Genomic DNA, 24,848 nt, shown 5'->3' with positions numbered 1-24,848 from the left:
GCTGTTGCCGTTATATACCTCGTTGCTTGAGCATGGAAACAGTAGGCATCTGTACCTTGCAATTTGTATTTTGCCGTCAGAAACATTATTAGAAATATAATTCTGGGCCTGATTACGTCCAGAAAATCTCCCAGAGCAAATTGGGCGAGGGACCTTCTCCGATGGCAGCCTCCCATGAGCCTCGAAGGCAGAGTTGGCCTGCCAGTCGCTCCATTCGAGGTGGTAGATCACCTTGCGGCATGCATCGCCTCCTGTTTCAGAGCTTAATAATGTTCACGCGGGAACTCAATATATATAGATGATTTCCCCACTGAGTAAACATGGCTCGCTCATACAGAGCTTGCCCGTGCACCGGGGCTGCACCTCGCCAGTCAATACATTGTCATTTATGAATGTTATGGTGCACAAGGCCAGTAAATTGATATTGATAATACCGGTAATTGGGCGCCGGCTACTGCATTATGAGATGTGTAATTTCACAATAATCTCAACTGAGGGAAAACAAGGAGGCTCGAAAACGAATGACTGTGCCCCCGTGGAGAGACGGGGAGGGGGGCCGGGGCATTGATCCATGTTTGATATGAGGCGGCTGTGGGGGTGCGGCGTGAGCGAGTTATCGAATTGGGTCATTCCTAAGAAGGCATCCATCAAAATCAAATGTTATTTACAGTGACTTGCGGAGCCTGCGTCAAGAGTCACAGCCTATCAACGCGTGCAACTCCAAAACAGGCACAAAAAAACCACATGCCTTGCAGATGGCATTGGGTGTAACCTGTGTCTCATTCCAAAAGGAAAAGACTGTTCCGGGTCGATTATACTTATAGCTGCAAAGTTTTCCACAACAGCAGAAGGGGAAGGGGCCTTTGAAAAGAGTGCCAACTCTGTCCCTCCTTGTTTTCCTTCTTACTTGCTCTTCTTCTCCCCTCCCCCTCTTCATCTCACTCCCAGGTCCTCACCATGTGCATTGTGTCATTCATTTGAATGTGCAAATCAAAGTCATGTATAATGAAGTGAAAATGTGGAGAGAGCCTGTTGCCCCTTGCATACGTGCTGCCATATTAACTGGATCAGATGTACACACACACACACACAGATGCATGTATTGCAAACACAGACACTCGCGGTCTTCATCAAAAAGCGTAGGTGTGGGGCAACCGGGACTGCTGAAGGTTAGGCTTTACGGCGTGCCGCGAGCGCTGCAGTAAATAACGAAGACTTTATTCCCAGCCGCTCGGGGAAAGACAAGCCAAATACCAAAAGCATCCACCGTCTTCTGTGTGGTCCCCAAACAGACTGTAATAACTGCAGAAGCCGTAAAATAAAATAAAAAATAAATTCATGCAGGGATCAGGTGGATGGAGAAAGGTGTGTGTGTGTGGAGGATTAAGGGAGGGGGTTTTATTAAAACGTCACGGCTTAGATCGGTGCCATTAAACGCGCCGCAATGTAGCCTATATTAGGTCTACATCGGTGATTTATTGCCCGCTGCGGCTGCCGTCGTTTATCACCTCACTAGCTGGTTCCCTGCTTTAAAATGGCCGCCACCTTTCCGCTTGGGAGATCCCATTACTGATTTAGGGATGGAGAGGGGATGTGAGGTCATTTCTGTTTCATCGCAAGATGGAGAATAAAAGATGATAGGAAAAAAGTAGCTCCGACCAAGGTTGGGGGGGGTGGGTGGGGGGGTGCTGGGGTGGGCTGGGCCTTATAACTGAATAAGGAATCCATGCTGTCTACAGTACATGAGATATTCATGAATACATATAGTAGTATTCATGAATACCAAGTGATACTTGTACAGTTCGCCATCTATTAAATAGCAGTCTAAGGTTATGGTCCTGTATCTGCGACTGAAATATACACATATGTCCATTCCCTTCCATTCTATGCAAGCAAAGGGGTGGAGCTTATCGTTGCGACATATTGATTGCATTGGCTACTCCCCTTCAGTCGTGCATGTGTGCCCGTACCTTAACACATGAGTTCCCACACTTTCCCATGCCAAGGACCCCCAAATAACTATAGCCTTGGGCTAGGAGGAAAGTACATAAGTACATGTTAGGAAATGGAGGCAAAACTTGTGAAAATATGTATCTATTTATTTGTTATTCCCCCCCCCCCCCCCCCCACATACTTCACCTAACATAGTCAATATCTGAGAGAGACATTTCAAAATAAGTCCGGCACAGCACAGCCAATCTCACCAGAAACACATGCCTTGGGTTTGACTATGGACATCTCTCTCTGGTCCACCACATAGAGTACAGTACTGCAAACTCACTTTCATCTTTCCTTTGGTGTGTGTGCCACGCCGGCCCCCCCCCTAGCCCATCACCCCCTCCCCGCTGGTCTCATGCCTACAGTAGTGGAAGTTCACCCAATTATCTACCGGTAGGAGACCATGAAAACGCTTCCCAACACCTCTTCATTAGAGCACTTCCTACTACTATGAAGGAGTCCCTGCGGTAAAGAGATAAAAAAAAAATGGGGGAATAAATCACTACGTGTAGCTACTGTATAGCTGCTGATCTTCTCAGTTTGCTGCCGCAGAAGTGGAGTCTGGGCTCCTGAGATATGTGTAATCTATCCCAGGGCCCGCAGGAGGTCACTTTTTGGAGTGCTTGAAGCAATGCCGTTTGTGTAGCCATGGGATGGACACAAGATCACCTGCTAAAAAAAAACTATTTAATTATGTAATTTAATCCGTTGGACATTCACCCCTGCTTTTAAGTAGTTCTCATTTCGGACCGAGTAGGGTCAAAGTATAATTTTCAATTACCAATGTCAATTACTCCATGTAATTAATTTCCCCCCAAGTCTGGTCAGGTAGGGGCGGGATTGGCGAGGATTGTGTGAGTGTGAGTGTGAGTGTGTGTGTGTGTGTGTGTGTGTGTGTGTGTGTGTGTGTGTGTGTGTGCGCGCGTGTGTGATGGGCGAGACGAAGGACAGAATAGATAGGTGACAAGGCGTGGAGGACACTATGTCCGCTCAACTCATTGACAGCTCAACCCCCGCAGGGAAAAATCCAGCCTGTGTGCGTGTGTGTGTGTGTGTGTGTAACTGCACGTGTGCGTGCGTGCATGTGGATTTGTCAGCGCTGATGATCCAACATGTCAACTTGAGTAGAGGTCTTCCCCCCTGCCGATACCCTTAGGACATATTGAATTATCAGCAGTTGCTTATTGCTTATTGTGTGTGTGCGTGTGTGCGTGCGTGCGTGCGTGCGTGCGTGCGTGCGTGCGTGCGTGCGTGCGTGCGTGCGTGCGTGCGTGCGTGCGTGCGTGCGTGCGTGCGTGCGTGCGTGTGTGGATGTCAGTCTCAAGGAGAAACAATATGACTGTGTGAGATAGCACTATTTCCTCTGGACTAAATCCTGAGCGTGGACAATATTATCCACCTACTTAATGTATTCTGGGAGAGCAGTCAGCCCTGAAGCACTGGCCATTATTTTAGCCGGACAGTGACTGCATTGATCAACTCTCCACTCTATACCCACTCGCGCTGCAGGTGTCATCCAAGCTGGTCAGGAGGAGGGGGTCGATAGCGACCCCCCCCCCCACACACAAAAACACACGCCTTCCCCCGGGGTGTAGAGCCCACAAGCCCTGTTGCCAGGTCTGCTTATTATAAGCAACTTTGGGCTTGTTTTTCTAGTTGCTTGTAAATATTGGTAGTTGCGGGTTGCCGTTTTTGGGGCTTGTTTCTAAAGCGCGGTTGCTTATTTGGGCTTGTTTCCTGATGTTGTTTAAACCAGTGGTTCTCAACCATTTTCATGTCAAGGACTGTATTTATCCAAGGACAAATAGATCTACAAGCTCACAATGAGCTTGTAGATCTGCTATTTTCAAATAGCCGATGTACTGTATATAGGTTTAAAGTGCTCATGTGGCCTATAGTCCCTTCTTTTGGGCTTGTTTTCATAGACCTGGTTGCTTATTTCTCTCACATAATCTGGCAACACTGACAGTGTACATCTGGAGTTCAGTTTAGGTCCCAAAGGGACTGTTGTAAAGTGAGCGTATGCATCTGATATTACTCTCTCTCTCGCTTTTCAAATTTCAGTTTTTCCACAGGCTAAGTGTTTGTGATTACCATTAGTGACAGTTCAAACACTGAGGTATTCAGAGTGTTTCTAACACGCATGCATGCACAGAAACCAGTGTTGTTACTTGTTTTTCTGTAAAGTTGCTTGTATATTATTGGTAGTTGCAGGTTCGTGGGCTTGTTTCTAAAGTGTAGTTGCTTATTTGGGCTTGTTTCCTAATGTTCCCCCCCCCCCCCCCCCCCCCCCACCTAAAAAAAATGTTGTGCCAGAGACCCCCGTACCAGATGTGTGTGTTTTTTTCTTCAAGATTTGTTTGAAAATAGCAGATCTACAAGCTCACAACGCATCGCATTTCAAATAGCCGATGCATATACTGTAGGTGTAAAGTGCTCACATGGCCTATAGTCGCTTCTTTTGGGCTTGTTTTCATAGACCTGGTTGCTTAATTCTCTCACAGAATCTGGCAACACTGACAGTAACGTGGTCGGTGTAGGCGTAGAGGCTATAGGGGTTTTCCACAGGGAAATTGACAGACTAGGAATGTGGTTTCAACACTGCTAATTTATTTACTTAAACACCGACTATACAAAGCCAGCTCTTCACGGCACTATGTCTTACTTACTCATACCTAAGCAGTGGAATATAGACAACTTCACCCTGCACTGACGTGTTACTGGGAAGATGAAGAAGTGACCTTGTGTTGTTGTTTTTTCTGCATAGTGCAGGATAGTTGAATAGGTGTATACTAATTGTATACTGTTGTTCTGTATTGACGGTGCTTCTTATTGTTTTTCTTGCCTCTGTATTATTGTATCAGACAGTAGCCTACTTTCCTTCTCTGTACCTGTAAAGCCGGACGCATACTCCACTTTTAGGTGATCACCCTCTCACCGCCGTGGTTGGAAAACTACATGACATCACTGAGCTGTGGTGATAAGTGAGTCACCGCACACCTCCACATCTCTGTTTTTACTAACCAAAATCACCCTGCCGCTGTGATTGGTCTAGAAGTTGGGTGGGCAGTCCCCTTGGTTTCACAGGCACATTGTGAACAGTGTTGTGAAACAGAGGGGAGACACGGAACAGAGCGCAGCAGAAAGCAAACGGACATCACCCGACTATGAGCGCCTAGCATCAAAATCACCTTTTAGGTGATAACCCTTTCACCTTTTAGGTTAACTCTCAATTGCCGTGCTGCCTCTGGGCAACTGAAATTCCCCTGGTACAACAAAAGGAGACACGCCCTTGTGGCACTATAGTAAGTTATACACCACAGAAACACCCCTGGTAAACCTCAGACAGCACGTCTTGTTTATGTCAATTCAACGCGCACACAAAATGTGTGTGTCTGTATTGTTGTGCCTCTGAATCCAATCTTGTCCAGAATATTGACATCTGAAGTGAGACGCTGCTATTTACTGAGCCTCAACAATGCAATTGACAAATATATGAGATGTGCAAACTGAGCACCTCTCGGAAATGATTGCTTTTACTGCTGTTTGTTCCATTTTTGCCCTTTCCTCCCCTTATTTTCTTTCCTTCTGACTCACTCTGATCTTAAACCATGCACCGTAAAAAATATGGACAGTGTGTCAAGCCATTGGTTTCTACAGACCGTAAATGAAGCCTATTTTGCAGCGATTTCAAATCCGCCATCTTTCTATATCCGTTTGATATCCGGTCCGAAATGCAAACGGAAATTAATGCTATTGGCTGAAACGAGGGTGGGTCTTTTAGAACCAGTAGAAACCCTAGAAACGTACCCTACTTTATAATTAATTTAAAAATAAATGGGACCATAATTTACCAAAACTTATGGTGATTGAAAGAAGACTTTAAACTAGAGACTGGAAGCATATAGTATTTATAATAATGTTTATTAAGGTAATAAAATGAAGAGTAAAGTTCGGCCAAAAGCCCATCCGCTTGAATAGAACCTAATTGCTTCTGCAACCAGCAGGGGTGAAACAGCGAGACTACAGGCCATTCATATGAACTGTCACACTTCCTATATAGCCTCAATTTACAAGCCGGATGTTAGCCCCCACCCCCCCTAGTCTTAAACCCAGCTACATGCATGCATGCCCTCCAACCAAGCCTCTCCTTTTGGCGTGAGGCGAAAGGCTTTCGATAGTTCTGCAGTCTTCCAAGTAATTTTTACAACCCCGTCCTCAGCTCCCAAATTAATTGTTGTGGATAAAGAACTACCGTAGATAAGGTCGCTATAACCAGTACTAACTCTGACAGCAAAGCATCAAGGTTTTTTTTTTTACACCAGGTACTTCTTTGTTCCTTTCACCCAGAAGACGGGGCAGACTTCCAGCTAATCTGCCAAAGCTCCACCTTGGCTGTAAGCTGGCTCATGGACAAACCGCTGTGTAGACAGGGGACAAGATGGGGCTACTCGACTGTAATTGAGACCGGAGGTGCACAGGGATTTGTTAGGTCAGGTGGTTTGGGAGACAGCTGACAACTACATTATCAAGGAGATGACACGTACAGTACAATAACATAATCTTGACCTATAAGATCTTATATTTTCTGCAGGACAAAAGAGCTAAGATGATCTCAACCGCATTGACCACCCCCAAAAATACATGAATATGATACCTAACTGAATCAGTCTCAGAACTGTTACATTGGGCGCTCTGGTGGTGCAGTGGTAAAGTCCCTACCCACCACCACGGAGGTTGTGGGTTCGAATCCACCGTGGTGCAACCGGCTTTGTCGGACGTCCGCTAACACACTTGGCCCGTGTTCAGGGGAGGGAAGCCGGGAGGGGAGGGTGATAATTGTCATTGCACGTACTCCTATTGGCTGGGGGCGGCACCTATCAGCGGGGAGTGTTGGGCGGGAGGAGTAGGACGAAGGCCCTACGTCCTCCCGGTGGGGGCTCCTTACTGGCAGGTGAGTCAGTAGGATACAACAGCAGTTAATTGGTTTCAATTAATTGGCATAACGACTATATTGGGGAGAAAAGGGGGGTAAAATGATTGGCTACTCTAAAATGAATCTAAAAAAGAAGAAGAAAAAAAAGTGTACTATGTGTACAATGTGTGTCCTTCAGTTATCTTGAAAGGAAATGACTGGCAAAAAAAAAATTCAATCAATGCAAATGTGTCAGGACATCTGAAGTAACATGGCTATTCTCCCCTGAGCCACATCTTGAGCATACCTTCACCTCTCACCACTCTCGAGCACCGCAGAACACAAAATGGACTCATCCACCCTCGACCAATCCCAATTGGTCTCTTGACACTCAAAAGGCCCAATGGGCTTAGCCGTCACACTTTTAGGGAGGCCAAAACTGTCATTGCATGCCAAAATGCTATTTCATCCCAGTCTTCTTCTCTTTCCTCTTTCTTTTCTGCATCCACCTGTCGAACCGCCCATCCCTCTAAACTGTTCCCTTCATCCTCGCAGTGTCGGGAAAATCCCCTGCCTCTATCTATCTCATTGCTAGAGCGGCCCTCAATACATACATGTTTGTGTGTGTGGTGTGCATGCGCCCGTGTTTTGTGTGAGTGTGTGTGTGTGTGTGTGTGTGTGTGTGTGTGTGTGTGTGTGTGTGTGTGTGTGTGTGTGTGTGTGTGCGTGTGTGAATAACTGTTTGTCTGTACGTGTTGCTGTTTTGGTCTTGTTCTTTCAGGTTGGGAGCCTGCCGTATTTACGAGCAAAGTGAGAAATCCAACCAAGTAATTACATGGGATTCGCGCCATGTTCCTGGCCTAATGAGGTGACTTGTAATTGGCGGGGCCAAGCAGCAGCTCTTCAGGACCCCGGCTAACGAACGGCAAACCGAGACGACATGAGGGCCGCAGAGGAGATGGGAGTATAAACTAGAACAACAACAACATCGACCAGATAGGAACAGAGCACAGGGAGAGAGGGAGAAGTGGAGAGAGAGAGAGAGAGACAGAAATTGCAGTCAAAGTACTTCCTTTTGGACGGCTAGTATGCTCAGCCATGCTTGGCCCCTCCGGCCGATGGCTTACAGGCTGAAGACGGTTGATTTCCTTTATTGGATGGGGGGATGGGGGGATGGGGGAGGGGAATGCTTACTCATTCTTTCCGAGTTTGTGCGGATATGTTCTTATAGTGATGGCGGGGAGGGTGGGCAGAGCCCAAGTTTCTCCTTAACCCATTCAATCCGCATCTCTGTCCTTTTAGATTCATTTGGCTATTCAAAAATAGCAGATGTACAAGCTTGTAGATCTGCTATTTTTGAAAAATCGTGTAAATGTGTGAACATCTTTGAATACATATATTTTTAAAGCGAACAATTGTAAAATATTTTGTTCCAGGGACCCCCGGAAGCAAAAATGTGGGTTACAAATGTTCGTTTTAAAAATATATGTATTCAAAGATTTGCACAAATCTTCAAGATTTTTCAAAAATAGCAGATCTACAAGCTGACCTTGTAGATCTGCTATTTTTGAATAGCCAAAGAAATCTAAAATGACAGAGATGCGTTCCCGGATTGAATGGGTTAAGTCTCCCCTGAGTCCGCGGCAACATAGAGGCGGATCAGGTCCGTGGCGACTGTCTGAGAGGTCACATCGACCTCCATGGAGACAGCACCCGAAGTGATGGCTTTTAAAGCCTAATAACCAATTGCATTAAAACACAAAGGGGTGACCTCACAAAATGTGCCTTGAATTTTACATGCTGTTCTCTGAAGGTGAATTATGATTGTCCTTTTTTCCCCCTTTTTTTCACCCCTCCTTCCTAATACACTCCCCATAAAAAATGTTTGGGCATTTCAAAGTGCAAACAATCCCTTGAGGAGACGGGGCGAGGGTTCGCTGAAAATGTGGAGGTGACGCCGTACATGTATTACACATTGATTGCCAAGAACGAGTTAACTCGTTTTGACTCGTTTTTAAAATCCATCACTTGATTGCCAAGATCGAGTTAACTCGTTTTTTTTTTTTGACCCAAAGACCAAGGAGATATGATTAGTCGAAGATCTAGACTCCTATCCACTTCCTTAACTTAAAACTTTAAAATTTTGTATCTCAGCTCCTGAGTACTTTTTTTTTTTCAATGAAAAATCTCTGGCAATAAAATGCAAAAAATCTGAAATAACTCTGACAATCAATGTGTTAAGCCGATCTGCCTTCATCAAGGCGTGAGGAGGAGCTATTTGCCTCGGGAGTCACCCCTACGTGCACAACGGCCACCGAAACCGATGTAGCTCATCAAGGCGTCGACTGGGCCGTCTGTGTGCAAAGTACGCAACACTTATTCCTGGTTTATTCCTGGTTGCACGCTGTGTCGCACACCAAAAATAGCTAATCTACAAGCTGAGATCTGTGTTTTTCCTCAAAACCGGCAGACAGCTAAGTCAGGCTTCAATACGCATTCAAAACTCACTAACTTATTGTTATTAATACGCCCCTTAACCCGAGGATGGAAGGGAATCAGGGATTGTGAGATTTATTTTATTGAGAAAGGATACGATAGAGAGGGGAAGATATTGAGGGGGGGGGGGGGGTGTTAGGAGATGTGCAGTGCAGCTAACAGGTGCACACGTCCTCCTCTCGCTTAGTATGGCTGACTGCACCGCGCGCCGGCAGCTGGCTTCATTATACACGCCACGTGCACGTGTTTTGCCAACGCTCGATGAATGCACACGGTTAAACACAGGAGTGCACCGACGTGCACACGGGACGCATTTCCCGCTCTACACTTCCTGTCTTGCTTTCAGGGTCCCTCACGTGCACGCCCACACACGCCCACCCACACACACACACACACAAACGGAGGGGAGGCATTTGAAACAAAGCCCTCAAACAACTTTCACTTTCACCACAACAGCTCTGACTGACTTGCTTCCAGACGAATAAGGCAGAACACCAAGTGGCCTAGTTACTCCCTACGCGGGAACAAATGGACCAGTCAATCACCATGCGTGCCCGCTGAATAACAAACACTCTGTGGCTTGCGTGTGTGTGTGTGTGTGTGTCTGTGTGTGTGTGTCATGAGGGAATATTTGATCATGAGTCGCCGCGTGTCTATGGGCACATTGCGTTGTTGCGCGCACGCACGCACGCACGCACGCACACGCACACGCACACACACACACACACACACACACACACACAAGCAAAGACATAACCGACTTCTTTAGCATTTCGTCCACTACTTTCCCCCTCAGTGTATTCATCCCATCCATGGGGAATGCCAGCCTCCTCCAGCCTGCTAACCCGCCTGCTTGCCTACCTGCCTCCCGGCACTCCCTCTCCATGTGGGCCTGTCACGGCGGCGCAGCGAAAGGAGAGGTCAGCGGAGAGGTTCAAAACAATACTGTTCAACAACGTCCCCGGCGGCTTCTCCCGCCGGGCATGGGGGGCTCGGAATTACCTCACACGCGCACAAACGTGCACCCCACAGGCGCGCCACACACAGCAAGCATGCTTACAACTGCCCGCCCCAGAATAAGGCTTTTACCACCCTGTGCGCGCAAAGAGAATTGGTGTGTTGAGGCGGCCATTATCTACAGCAGTTGTTTTCAAACCTTTTCGTGCCCAAGGCATGCCAAAGGCCAAGTCCAAATCTCAAGGCACACCCCGGATTCATATCCATGCAAAAATAGCATCTATAGCAAGCAAGTGTTACCACTCTTATAACTCTGTAAACATGTATTTCTATCAACTAAATGCCAAATAAAAAGTTTAGTCGCTAAAGCCCTATTTCATGCGTTTGCACATTTTCAGAAAATTGCTGATCTACAAGCTCACAGCTTGAAAGGTCTGGGTTCTCAAGCGTAAGCAATCTCTGTCTAGAAAGTCAGGGGGTTTTAGAAGAAGATACGGTACAGTCAAACTTCAAAATACAGTGTTACAATGCTGGACTGAATTTACATAAAATGTGTTGTGGCCCAAAAAAAGAAAGAAAAAAAACTTACAGCATACCTCAGGGCTAAAATCCTACTGGCTAGATATTTTTGCTATCCATCTACAAATGCGCAGAATCTCTGCCTGTCCAACGGTCCGACCAATCGACTTCAAAATCAGATCGAGTGGGAAGCCGGTCAGATCGGCGGTAGCCTTCCCAGCGTGTCTGATATCTGGTCTAGAGGGGCGGATTCAAAATCTCCGGAAACAACATCCGTGGGCTCCCATTGATTCGCCGATCGATCTGTGCGCCCGCCCCCACCTCGCACCCCTCCTCCTCCCCCATTGTGCAACATTGAGAGCCCTGACGTCACAACATTTGGAGCGACGCCCACTGCACTCTGGTTGGTTGGGGAAATGAAAGGTTGACTCCCACTTCCTACGCCAGAAATGTCAACAGCTTGGTCCAGGCTTTCTTTTTGAGCAAAACGCGAAGGAAAATAAAAGCCTGGAGATCAAGGCTAGATCGGCGGTGGTCCAGACTCGCCGTGCAGCAATGATGTCCATACATGGAGATCCTTGAAGAGTGCACAGAATCTCTGAGTGAACCGTCTGTTCTGAACCGATGTCGGTGCCAACTAGCAGACCGTCACTTCACAACCGTCTGTTGTATAGGAACTTTGCCCTAAAAATGCAAACTATAAAATCAGCGTTGGCTTTCTCAGTGGGGGTCAACCTTGCAAGCTGTTCACGTTGGAATGTGCATTTACAACCGCGCAAAGCATAAAGCGAGAACAGCGACACGCTGACTATTTCATCCTATACTGAGATTTCAACTTAAAGGGCTATACAGTGACATTTTTAATTCTGGTCATGTCAGTGCCAGAAAGGTCCGGGTTCTCAAACGTAAGCATTCTCTGTCTAGAAATTCTGGATGTTTTAGAAGAAGATACTGTCAAACTTCAAACTCCAGTGTTGTAGTGCTGGACTGAATTTACATAAAATGTGTTGTGGCCCAAAAAAACAAAAGAAAAAAAAACTTACAGCATACCTCAGGGCTAAAATCGTACTGGCTATATAAACATATAAATACATGAATAATATGTGAGTGTGGATGTGACCATGCAGAAAACAGAAGAAAAAAACAACAACAGGAAAACGAGCCCCGAGGCTGCAGCCACCCCTGCCACATTACCAAACCACCCACCCATAGTAGTTGACCTGGGGACATCCCGTTTTAGGTCCCAAGTGTGCCTCGTCTTGTCACACTCTATCGCGTTGCCCTCCAGCAAGGCCGAAGCATGTGGATATTCAAAGGGATGCTCATAAGAATGAGTCTGTTCATGTGGAAGTGAAGGACCCAGTTTGTAACACCTTTTTTTTTTTAAAGAAAAGATATCAGGGGTAGTGTTCATAGAAAAACATCTTTCTGTGACAGAAATCCAGCACCATTTCCTTCCAATATGTTTGTACCCTCAATTTCCGTAGCACTTGCCCTTTGACGACCTTGCAGGCTTATGCAAAGGCTGAAATGTCATTTAGATAGTTATGTAGACAGATGCCAGATTCATTTGTAGACCTGACATCCTATAGTGTACTGTGTATAGCTTCAATGCACAGATTATTTATTGTTGTGAAATTATACTGTTTAGACTGTTGATAGGTTGTTGGTTTACCTATGATCCTAGATTACGATTTATATGCATTGGATGTATTACCTCGTGTTTACCTTGCTTACTGTAAATCGCTCTGGATTAAGACTGCCTGCTAAATGCATAAACTGTCATTGTAAATTGTAAATGCTGCATTCTAAAGACATACATCAACAAAATCGAATGCCAAAAAAACAAACTAAGAGAAAGTATTATTGTTTGTTTCTACCGGACACAATGCAGTGTAAACTCATGTGTGTCACTGGCAACCCTCAGAGTTTGGTCATGTGGAGCATTGGTCGAATTGTGGTCCGGGGACCACCAGGGGTCCCCGGGGGGTGGGGGGTAATAGCAAATCTACAAGTTCAAAATGCGTCAGTGCACGGCCAAGCCTGATGCTATATACCCAGAGGATTCAAACCCCTATAGTCTCCCACGGTGGACTTCACCCCTGTGCCATGCCCGAGCACCCTCAAGGTGGCCATTTTCAGTGAGTGAGGGTGTGGGTGTGTGTGTGTCTGTACAATGTGTGGTTCACCAATTATTCTATCTGTGCCCATGAATTTCATCCATGAACATCCAACACAGTCTATTGCAGCAGTTTCACAATCACAATGCGTAAATGTGTGCTTTATAGCACAGGGAAGAAAATGTATGAAGGCGCTTTTCAGTAGTGGAAATTGGTTAACAAAAGAATATTTTTTTTTCTTGTTGCTTTCATTTTGTGCCTGTTTGTGTGTGTGTGTGTGTGTGTGTGTGTGTGTGTGTGTGTGTGTGTGTGTGTGTGTGTCTGTCTGATCCCAGCCCTTTCATGAGCTCCAGCCTCATCCTCAATACAGGCATCTGGCTTCTGCGATAGAATTCATTGGACCACACACACGCACACACGAGCATGCGCGTGTGCGCGCGCACACACACACACACACACACACACACACACACACACACACACACACAGCGGCAGCCACATTTAAGGTCCCTCTATGCCTCTTTGCGTCCCGGCCAACAAGCAGGTCACATGATCACAAAGGACACAGTGAACAGTGTGGGGGGGAGAATAATTATTTAATTTCACATTCAAGGCACCGGCAAAAAAAAAAGGGGGTAGGGAATTATCCCATTCAAATGCTTCAATCTCATCTGAGAGAAACAGAAATGGGATTTTCATATCTCTTCCCCCGGTGGAAGGTGATTGCGGATGTGTGCCGTGTACAAGTGTCTGCGTGTCACTGTGTGTGTGTGTGTGTGTGTGTGGTGTACACACACATGCTCGCTGTAGGTGAGGATCCGCGTGACCGTGTGCCTATTTAGCGTGCCCAGATATGTGTGCCGGTACACGGTGGGAGGCAGTGGGGGAAGAAGTACTCACATTTTTTACTTAAGTAAAAGTATTAATACCACACTGTAGAAATACTATGTCATGTAAAAAAAAGTTGAAAGTACCAAAAGTAAAAAGTACTCATTATGCAAGCTCACAACGCATTGTCCCATTTCACAAGTTCGTCATGTATAAACAATCTTTTGAAAATAGCCAAAATATATATAAGGTTGAAGTGGTTAAAATATGTTTTGTAATAATAATTATCAAAATCTACAAAGTAACAAGTAACTAAAGGTTTCAAATAATTGTAGTGAAGTAAAAAGTACAATATGTGTCTCTGAGATGTAGTGGAGTAGAAGTAAACGTATTGAGAATTGGAAATGCTCCAGTAAGTAAAAAATACCTCAAAATTGTCCTTAAGTACAGTACTTTACAGCACTGGTGGGAAGTACTGTGCACACCGTGCCACATGCGCGCGAGGAGGGGGCGTGCATGATAATTCCTGGCAGCTCGGAGGAGGCAGGAGTGAGAGATCAAGCCATGGTGAGATGGCTTCAGAAGACACCTGCATACTGTATCTGTCAGCCAAGCGACTGCCAGCACCGGACAAACAGGGAAGACACGTGCACGACGCCAGTGGAATCACAAATGTGTTCCCACGCATGGATGAATACACACAATGGTGCTTTGTGTTTCCGTGACAAACACATATTGCGTTTACACACACACACACACACACACACACACACACACACACACACACACACACACACACACACACACACACACACACACACACACACACACACACACACACACACACACACACACACACACACACACACACACACACACACACACACGAAGAGATCGCCAGTTCTGGCTGAGCAAAATATTGACTTCCTCGTAATATATAATATCAGTACATTTTAATTACACGGATAGTTCAGGTTTTTACCTCCCAAGGTTCTTATCAAATTGTTGAAATGCATGATATTTTATTGAAATCGGCACTAGGATCGCTAAGGAATTTCCATTAAAGCTTGTTTTGTGTGAAGCGTGAACCAAATGAAAGGTCATTGGCTTGCAATACATTTAACCACATGAAACCCAACGTCAATATTCTGGGCATGGTGTAGCAGGTGAACATTCAGCGCAAATAATTGAACGTTTTGGGGAAATATCAGATCTACAAGCTCACAATGTATCGCAACGGGTTGTGAGCTTGTAGATCAGCTATTTTCGGTAAACACTGGTAGTGTCGAGCGAAAAAAGGAGAGGCCTCCGGTCAACGAAGTATAGAGTTTAAGTGGTTAATGCATCGCATCGCAGTGTCAACCCCAAATTAATCTCTCAAGAACAGATTCTGCTCTGCGTTTGAATCTGTCGGGGGGGTTCGTCATATCGCGTACGCACTGGCCTACAAGTGGGCGTGCCTTCAGATCAGGAAGCAGGCCGCACTTTACCCAATCAAATGTAGTGGGCGGGATTTATGTGTCCGCCGATTCTTCCCCACTCGAAACAAACTAACTAATTTAACAATAGCGTCCGCGGAGCAGACAAAACCACAGAAAGATATTCACATTTTAACTTGCTCTTTCATCATAGAAACAAGTGGGCTCATAACCAAAACGATCCATGTTCTCTTGGAGAAGTGGTGTTAGTGTTCCGTGTAGAAATATTGTTAGTGGGAATGAAAACATAGTCGCACCACTGGAAGTGATGCGCTGAAGGCAGACCAAAACCCCGGTTTCCTTGCGCACGGGTGCTACGTCAACTTCCTCCCAGAGCCAACTGAGATAGTCAAAAACAGCAGAGGGCGCTTTTTTTTTTTTCCTTTTCATTTGGCGATGGGTTCCCATATTGCACAAGTTATAATACTGTATGTCTAAAATGTATGAAAATCTTTTGAAAACAGCAGATCTAAAAGCTCACAACGCGTTGCATTGCGATGCGTTGAGAGCTTGTAGAACGGCTATTTTCAAATAGCCAAAGTTTAAATAGGGCTTAAGTGATTAACGTATGTTTGGTAATAATAATCAAAATCTACAAAGTAACTACTGTAGTAACTAAAGTGTTTTAATATTTGTAGTGGAGTTTGCTTCTGAGATGTAGTGGAGTAGAAGTAAAAGTCGGAAACACTAAAAGGTACAGTAAAAGTACCTCAAAATTGTACTAAAGTGCAGCACTTGAGTGCATGTACTTAGTTACTTTACACCACTGCAAGGTTGTAGCCCCAGAGAAAGCCGAAGTATGGTCTTGGTTTATAGTTACCGAACGCCACACCCCGGCACGGAGGTCACAGCTGTCTGAAATAAGGTCCGTCTGAGATGAGTCCGAGAGAAGCGATAATGAAAGAAACCTCATTTGCTGTCTCAATCAACCATGAAACGTAGTGTGTGAGTGAGGAATAGACTGACCCCTGTGAAGCTAGTGAATCATATTGGCACTGAGCATCTGTTGCGTAGCACGTTAGATGATTCATTGTACGTTCTAATACTTTGGATCATAAGTGTGTCATTTATCAAAGACTTACATAATATGGAGCTTTATGAAGTTAAGATCAAGCAAGCCAATATTGAATCATATAAAAATAAATGTCACACACACATTTCATAATTTATGTACTGTATGTCCACATAAGAGCTGCAATACAAGGACACAAATATTTACACGGTGCAGTAAAAATGTACAGTCAGCAAATCTTGGACAATTACCCAAACACCCCTCAGGGGTAAAAGTAACAGCACACGCGCACACACACACGCACACGCACACACACACACACACACACACACACACACACACACACAGAGTGCCAGGTCAGATGTCAAGTCATCTTTATCCTGCCTTTACACGGTCATTTATTAGTAATGTTACTATTCCTCTGTCCTTGTTCTCGACCCTTACCTTTATCCTTTTTTCATCCTCACTGCAGTGATGCTATGGTGACTGAATAACCCTCAGGATTAATCAAGGCCCATCTATCTACCTATACACAACTTCAAAGGAAAACAGCTTGCTGCTCCAATGCATTTGCTGTGCAAAGATGGTGTTTGCAAAGTATTGGAGCAGCAAGCTGTTGTACAAACTTTTTTTCCTTTGATGTTGTAACTTATTGTATTTTGTCCTGCACTAAGCGTTAATATGAATGTGCATGACCTTCTTTTGAAGTAGTTACAGATACACAACTGTCACATGTGAGAAGTACAGAGAGGCCTTGCAACCAACAGAAAGCTGCAAAACCATTCGTAACTTCTAAGTGATCAAACAAAGACGAACAAGGCACAAACTTATTTTTTTCTTCACACGGGCCAAACAGGGGGCACGTCATGCCTCTGGAAGGCCCTGGGTTTCAATGCCCCCGTGTCATTTTCCGAGACGAGTTGGAGCATTGTGCGGAAACACAGACAGATGCAGCACAGACCTACCTTGGTGTTTCTTTGGAGAAGTGACTCAAATGTTGACAAGTTCAGGAAGAAAGACATCGACGCCAGGAGAAAGAAAGAAACTGCATGAGCCGTCAAGGTCTCACAATGTGTGTGTGTTTGTGTGTGTGTGTGTGTGTGTGTGTGTGTGTGTGCGGGGGGGTGATCAAGGCTCTTTGTATGGAAGGACGTGTGCAGAAAGCACAAAGTGGAAAGAGAAGAAAAGGGGGCGATGCAAGTTCAATCTGTAGGAGACTCAAGTTTGAGCAATGAAGCATTTCTCTCCTCGATGACGCGGACGGGAGGAAGGCTGTCGTGAAGACGTGGAGTAGCTGAGGGAGGAAATGGGTGTCGCAAGGCAAAACTCAGCAAACAATCCATAGCAAAGCAGGGACGGGTAACGTAGGGGTTGACATACCCTCGCACATTCTACGCGTATCACGTCACAGTCACTAATATTACACATTTTGGGCCTGTCATTCAAGGTGAAAATATTCAAAAACGTTAAAAAGTCGAAAACAGCCAATCCACAAGCTCACAGCTCATTGCATGATGCATCTTTATGTGAGTTTATGGATCGGCTATTTTCAATAGCTTTCGTACAATGAGGTACATTATACACTATTGCAATAGTGCAATGCAGAAGTTATGAATGCAGGCCGTGGAGTCGTAAATGTGTTTATTGTGTACGTCAACCCCTCGTCAATACAGTACATAATACAGCGTTACGGTAGAGAGATGGGACTCCAGCCAGCAGCCGAAGGAAACCTCTGCAGGAAAGCAATCTACGGGGCAAAACGTAGTCCTTGAGAACTCATCTGAATGCTCTGGGCTCAACTCCTGACTTTGTTTTGTTAAGCCCTTTATCTTAAATTAGCTGTAGTGCAAATGTTCCCGAGTTGATAAATGCCTTAAGCTGTGGCCATAAAGGAGGGGGGAGGGGAGAGAGGACACGTTTATACATTTCTCTTATAAAGCTCTTTGCAAATTGAACAATTGACTGTTAGATAAAACTGTTGAGTGACTGATGGATGGACAGAGACAATCCATAAGGTTGTCAAACACTAGCGCTATAGCAACAGTGATTCTGACCATGAGGTGATGTGAACAGAAACATTCTAATGTCAGCATTGGAAATCATCTGGGGATTTTGGATGTGCCAGAGAGACATAGTGTGTTGTATTATATAATAACCAGATGCTGATCCAAACAACTTCTGGCACTACTTTGAATTATTTGAGTGACATATACAGTAGATGCAAATTCTTGCTGATTACTATTTTTTCCCTAGATACAGTACGTGAGGTCTTTGATCAGGCTGCTGGTAGGATCCTTCATCTTCACAAAAACACACACACACACACACACACACACACACACACACGCGCGTGTGCGCAAGCGTGCGCACACACTTTATCTCGCTCTCTCTCAAACTCCCTCTGGGTCTTTCTGCGGCGAGAGGGTGCAGCATCATGCACACCGCCCATCTCTGGAAATTACCGTAATAAACTCACTGATACCCCCCTCTGGGTGCAAGCGTGTAGCACCCAGTGGGGGGGGTGCTCTACGCCCCCCGTCCCCCCACCCCACCTCACCCCCACACACACCTCCTCTTCATCTCCTATCCTCTCCCTCTCTCGAAAGCATTTATCACGCCGTGCCTGTCCTTGTTGTTTATTACCGGCCTCTCCTCTCAAAGCGATGCTTTCCTTAATCATCCCCGCCGACTGTCACGCCCCAAACGTGAGCTGTCAAAGCTAACACTGTTAGCAGGCCGGACGACAGTGATCAGAGATGGAACTTCATCATAGCCGATATACAGAGAGAAAAGGGAGAAGGCCGGGCAGCTTAACTAAGGCAGCCAACAAACAGAGACATAATGCAAACAAGTTCATTAGCCTGTCACCCTGTCGGTGCCACCATAGCCTGCGAGGGATTATTAGCTCTACATTATGCTCAGCGTTCTCAAGCGCAGATCCACGTCAAACAGATCCTACAGTAAACACCATTTCAAAAAATAAAGCCGATCGTCGTTTGGAATGTGCAATCTGTGTCAGTATAGCCAGTTCCACCATGTCAACCAACAGATGGCCTGATAGAAAGCCCAAATTCAAGAAATCCTCTCCATAAACCTAAAATACCCAACAATCACACTAACTATAGCTGCTATATAGAGTACCATTCCTCCTCACAGTGCATTCCCTATGCCCTGCCTCTGGGGATAAGAGCCAATCTCATGCTTAACAGTTAACCCGGACCTCTCAAGCTAGGCCTGATGTGTGGGTAATGGCAATTAAGATGTGTGTGTGTGTGTGCGTGTGCGTGTGCGTGTGCGTGTGTGTGTGGGGGTGGGTGTGTGTGTGCGCGTGCGCGCGTGCGTGTGTGCGTGCACGCGGGCTTATGCATTGACTGAACTGTAGGATGAAGTCAGAATTCAACCGTAAGTGTAATGAGACCATGTAACGACTCCATGTTAATAGTTCTTGATTACCACAATTATCCACTTAATATAACAGCGCAGTTCATCAAGCCACTGAGGAAAAGAAGTTCCTTTGAGGTTTACCATAGCGAACCTCAAGAATGAGGTTAAATCTGCTGCCTACCCTGTTATTTAGTTCTAATATCTCCACCTATAGCCGATCCATTCCAGCCACACACACACACGCACACAGCGGCGGGGGAGGTATAGGGGAAGTAATTGGCTGTACTCACGGTCGCTGCAAAAGGAGCCTCCATAGGACGTCATGGTGCAGTCGCAGGTGAAGCCCTCCCACTGTTGGAGACACACCCCCTGATTGTAGCAGGAGTCCTCCGTACAGGTGGTACTGGGTCCTGTAAGGGCACGGCCGGAGAACAAGGTTCAGAGTATAGCGCTGACTCCTCTCACCCGGGTCAACGTCGCTTCCAAAAAAAGCGTCTCTATAGTCGGGCGAGAGGCGTGGGGTCTGAGTGTGTATGGGATCAGGACCACTTCCACACGCTCACTCGCAAGCTCATTGTGAGCTTGTAGATCGAATGTTTTCGCACAACGCTGTTAGTATAAAATAGGGCTCAAGTGGTTGATTGGACTCATTGGTTTAGTCATAATCAATTAGAATCCCCCCCTCTGAGTTGTTAATATGTAAATTATAAAACGTGTATAAAAGGTGCTTCTCAATTATTCCATTAATCAAAAAAGTCATCAATAAAAGAGTTGCTGAGAAAATTATCGATATTTGCAGCCCCACTAACAAGCCCCCCTGACAGTTACCATACCAACCTTGCATTATGTGAGGTTGGTATGTATGTTGCTAGTGTACTGTACTGTACGTTGTATGTTTTATGGAAGATATTTCTAGCTATTTATCATTATTGAGTAAATCGTTTGTAATATTTATCATAATTTGTAAAGGTTTCTATACTTGATTTCCGTGTAATGAACAAACCTCACTGAAACACATTGCTTGCATGTGCAAACTTGGTAATAAAAATGCATCGATTCAGATTCCATTCAGACTCCAGGGTCAACTCGCTGCATGGAAATCATGACAAAGACATTCGCACCGTCCCACTCATGAGAAATATTTGATATGCGGTGCGTTTCAGCATCATGAGCCTGGAGGTAAATTCATTTTGTTAAATGAACTACTATTATGACCTTTTATGATTCATTTTTACTGTGTTCTAAAGCATCTGCTACCGCAATAAAAAAAAAGGGCTTGCAAAACCACGGGTGTCACTTCTCTGAATAGTCGCGTTTAAAAAAGAGCAAATGGCTGTGACCACTTTCATAATAGCTACTCTTCCGCAGGCTGAGAGTGATTTGATTAAGGCAGCTTAAAAATGCATTCAGATTGAATTTGACATTAATTCAAGGTTGAAACCTGGTGCGATCGCCAGACTAGGGGTCCTCATTTGAATTGGAAATGACTGGAGGAAGCGTGGGCAGGGCTGCCTGGGTTTAATAACGGCGGCGACAATTCTTTTTTTGTCTGAGAAAAAATGTGACCGTGCCGTGCGTCTGCGAGGTGGGATGGGGGCGGGGGGGGCTGGGGGGATTGTGTGGCAGTGAAGTGTTGTGTGCTCTCTCCCACACTGCCATGGATGGCTGAGGACATTTAAATAGTCAATTAGAAAAATCCACTGTCCTAATTTCTCTGTGGGATTCCAGTCACTTACTTTGATAGCTGAATTAAAAGTGATGGGTGGTTTTGAAAAAAAGAAAAAGAAAGACAAAGAAACACCCCAGAATCGCCAAAGTATACAATGATGATTAGACGCACCGCCGATGTGATTTGGATGGCGTTCCGCATCCCGCATCTGTCTTTGCACATTGCACGCGTTTGAATTTGATGCGACGGCAGGGAATAATAAAAAAGACAGCTCCTCATTACTGCTGTTTTTAACCAACCTGCCTTCATCTTATCCCTGACGAAAATTGGTTGGAGAAACTGACAAAAGGTAAATCAAAGAATTGCGATTCAAAACGAGACGTTAAAAAAAGACTTGTCCCTGACAAAATAAATAGGGTTGGTCATGGGCGCCGGTAGTGGCGGGGATTCTCATTAAAAACTCAATTAAACACAAACATTTAGAAAGGACCATGGTTCAGTGCCAGACTAATTTGTTTCCACAGAGATAAACACACATCTCGCAGCACCATTTACAAATGACCAAAAAAAAAAAAAAAAAGGAGCACAAATGGAAAAAACGAGGAGCGGGATACACAAGAGCATTCCTCTACAAAATGGCCACTTGAATTCAATGACATCTCCACATTATCAACACATTTCGTTAATAATTGCTCATCGTGGTAATTGCCCCATTAATTACTATAAGCTCCCCAGAGGTGCTAATTAAGCACATTGTTAGGCTATTACCATTATTAATATGCGAGTCAATATAATCACACTGGCACTCTTCCTACCGACAAGCCACATGCTACCTTAGCATGAACCTGTTGACAGACGCAAAGTGTTCACTGGGGGCATTAAACCAAAACATATGTTTTCACTTGCACCAAATGTCGGGACATATTTACAGCAGCAGTGAGCAGCTGAGTGTAACCACTTAAGCCCTATTTTATACTTAATCGTACTAGCGGTGTTGTGCGGCAAAAAAATGCCGATCTACAAGCTCAGAACGTATCCCATCGAAACGTGATGCGAGTTTGCAGATCGGGTATTCTCAATTTTTTGGAAACAATTTTGACACCAGGTTGAATGGGGACCAAACCAACAAAAAAAAACATGCCCCAACTCCTTTACGACATTGGTTCTCAAAGTGGTCCTTGGGGCGGGGGAGGGGGGGGGGAGGGGGTGTTTCCAGGGGATCCCCAGCAAAAGTAGTTAATGTAGCATCACAATCATTTTAACCTCGTTATCCATTTTATACTGTATGTTGGCTATTCAAAAATAGCAGATCTGCAAGCTCACAGCGCGTCACTTCTATTTTAGAAAATTTGGACTTTTATTTTTTACGCACATTTTCTCTTCTGGGGGTCCCTGACACAAAACACTTTCAGATGGGGGTCCACGGACAAATACATATCAATTTGGAGGTCCTTGACATGAAAAAGGTTTGAGAACCAGTGCTCTATACGCAAGAGTCACCCGCATCCAAAACCAACAGCTGGGTACAAACATCTGGTATGCACCGTGTGATTTGGGCTTCGGGGGCTCTTAATGAAATGGTCGGTCACGACGAGCGGGTCAGTGCTTTCTGAACGGCGTGCCTGCTTTGCGAATGTGCTCTTTTTGAAATCCAATTTGGTAGTTCGTCTCTGTTTGTTCTCCATTTCAATCTATTCCCCACCCCCCCGCCCCCCCCCTCCCCTCTCTCTGTGTGACCGCCACCAAATCCCAACAGTGAGTCAGCAGCACAGTAAAAACACCTGCAGGGCAAACTCTGTTACTCTTCTCTTGCAGACAGTCACTTTCTCTCACTCTTTCTACCCCACCCCTTTTTTCTCTTTGTTCTTCTCTGACCCCAACCCGCACCCACCCGCACCTGCCTTCCCCCGACTTCCCCCACCTGCAACCCCACCCCGTTCTTAGTTTGTTGCGCCAAGCTCAAACTAGCTTACCATTTTGGCCTGCATGGGTCTAACCTGTCCCTGCCTCACAACCAGTGGTGTAAAGTAACTAAGTACATTTACTAAAGTACTAGTTTTGAGGCACTTTTACTTTAATGGAGTATTTCCAATTGTCTATACTTTTACTTCTACATCTCAGAGGCAAATATTGTACTTTTACTCCACTCCAATTATTTGACAACTTTAGTTACTAGTTCCTTTGCAGATATAAATTATTACATTATAACACATACATTAAGCACTTTAGCCCTATTCTATACCTAGGCTATTTGAAAATAGCCGATCTACAAGCTCACAACGGTAGATCTGCTATTTTCAAACATTTTAGTACTTTTACTTTTGGTACTTTAAGTATATTTGGATACCAATACTTTTGTACTTTAACTCAAGTAAATTTTGAATTCCGGACTTTTACTTGTAACAGAGTACTTCTATATTGCAGTATTGATACTTTTACTTAAGTAAAACATTTGAGTACTTTTTCCAACACTGCCCACAACCCCAGCGCAGACCGAACCTATGACCATGTCGTTCAGGCCTTACGTCAGCAATGATTCATACCGCGACAGCTCCTCACCGAAGGCATTTTAATTACTGTGAGCATTGCCTTTTAGTCTGCCAGGAAAAGCAAAGACAGGCAACACGTTTGCGCTTTTTTCTTTTTGGGGGAGGGGAGGGGGGGGGATCCCAATTGATCTCTTTGAGTCGGACAAGTTTAATCAATAGCGGAGGAGTAGAAGAATCCATTTTGAGTAGTGATTTAGTTTGGCCTCTCTTAGCCTACAAAGGAAATGTGTTTTCGGTTAATGAGTCTCATTATGGGAAAATGAGGCGCTGCGATTCTTTTTCAAAGAAAGTTTTTGATGTGTTCCTGTAATAGCAGGCAAGGAACTCATCGATTCCCAAACGCCTCAGGACTTAGTATTATACAGAATTATTTGTCAAAAAAGGAGCCCCCCCCAAAAAAAAGAAAAAAGAAAAGGCCATTTACAACTGCTCAGTACCCATAAGCACGTCCAATCATTAGCTAATATTACCCTCCATTCTGCCCTATGGGAGTCTGCGTAATGTAGTTTAATGCAGGTTTAAACTGTTTTTGGAGTGGGCTGATTGTGGTGTGTGTGTGTGTGTGTGTGTGTGTGTGTGTGTGTGTGTGTGTGTGTGTGTGTGTGTGTGTGTGTGTGTGTGTGTGTGTGTGTGTGTGTGTGTGAGAGACTATAGGCAGGTAATAAGGCCGGCTGGCAGAGGTAGTGGTGGCAGAAAGCATCGACAGAGAGAGAGAGAGAGAGAGGGAGAGAAAAAAAAATAGAAAAGCTTGGGATTGGTGTCGTGTCAGGTCGGCCAGTGCGGCCCTCTGGGAAATCAAGTGCTGTGCCCTCCGATGTGCGGTGTGCGCCACAGAGTGGGGTTTGGGTAAACGGTATAGCCGGTGCTCGTTGTCACACAAAATTAACTACCTGACCCAGGGGTCAGCCCTTTATGTCACAATG

The 24,848-nt window shown here is 45.2% G+C and overlaps 1 protein-coding gene across 5 annotated transcripts in view; it reads right to left on the bottom strand.

Moving 5' to 3' along the window:
* nrxn2b (neurexin 2b) overlaps window positions 1–24,848 on the bottom strand; it is an 890,203-nt gene that overhangs the window by 362,998 nt on the left and 502,357 nt on the right. For all 5 annotated transcript variants that reach the window (XM_080450580.1, XM_080450581.1, XM_080450582.1 and 2 more), the window contains one exon: window positions 19,998–20,117. In XM_080450580.1, coding sequence (XP_080306706.1) covers window positions 19,998–20,117 — 120 coding nt within the window. The remainder of the gene's footprint in view (window positions 1–19,997; window positions 20,118–24,848) is intronic.

This window comes from Gymnoscopelus braueri, assembly GCF_963280865.1.
Source record: "Gymnoscopelus braueri genome assembly, chromosome: 15".
NCBI classification, from domain to species: domain Eukaryota; kingdom Metazoa; phylum Chordata; class Actinopteri; order Myctophiformes; family Myctophidae; genus Gymnoscopelus; species Gymnoscopelus braueri.
This window is presented reverse-complemented; position numbering and strand designations above follow the sequence as displayed.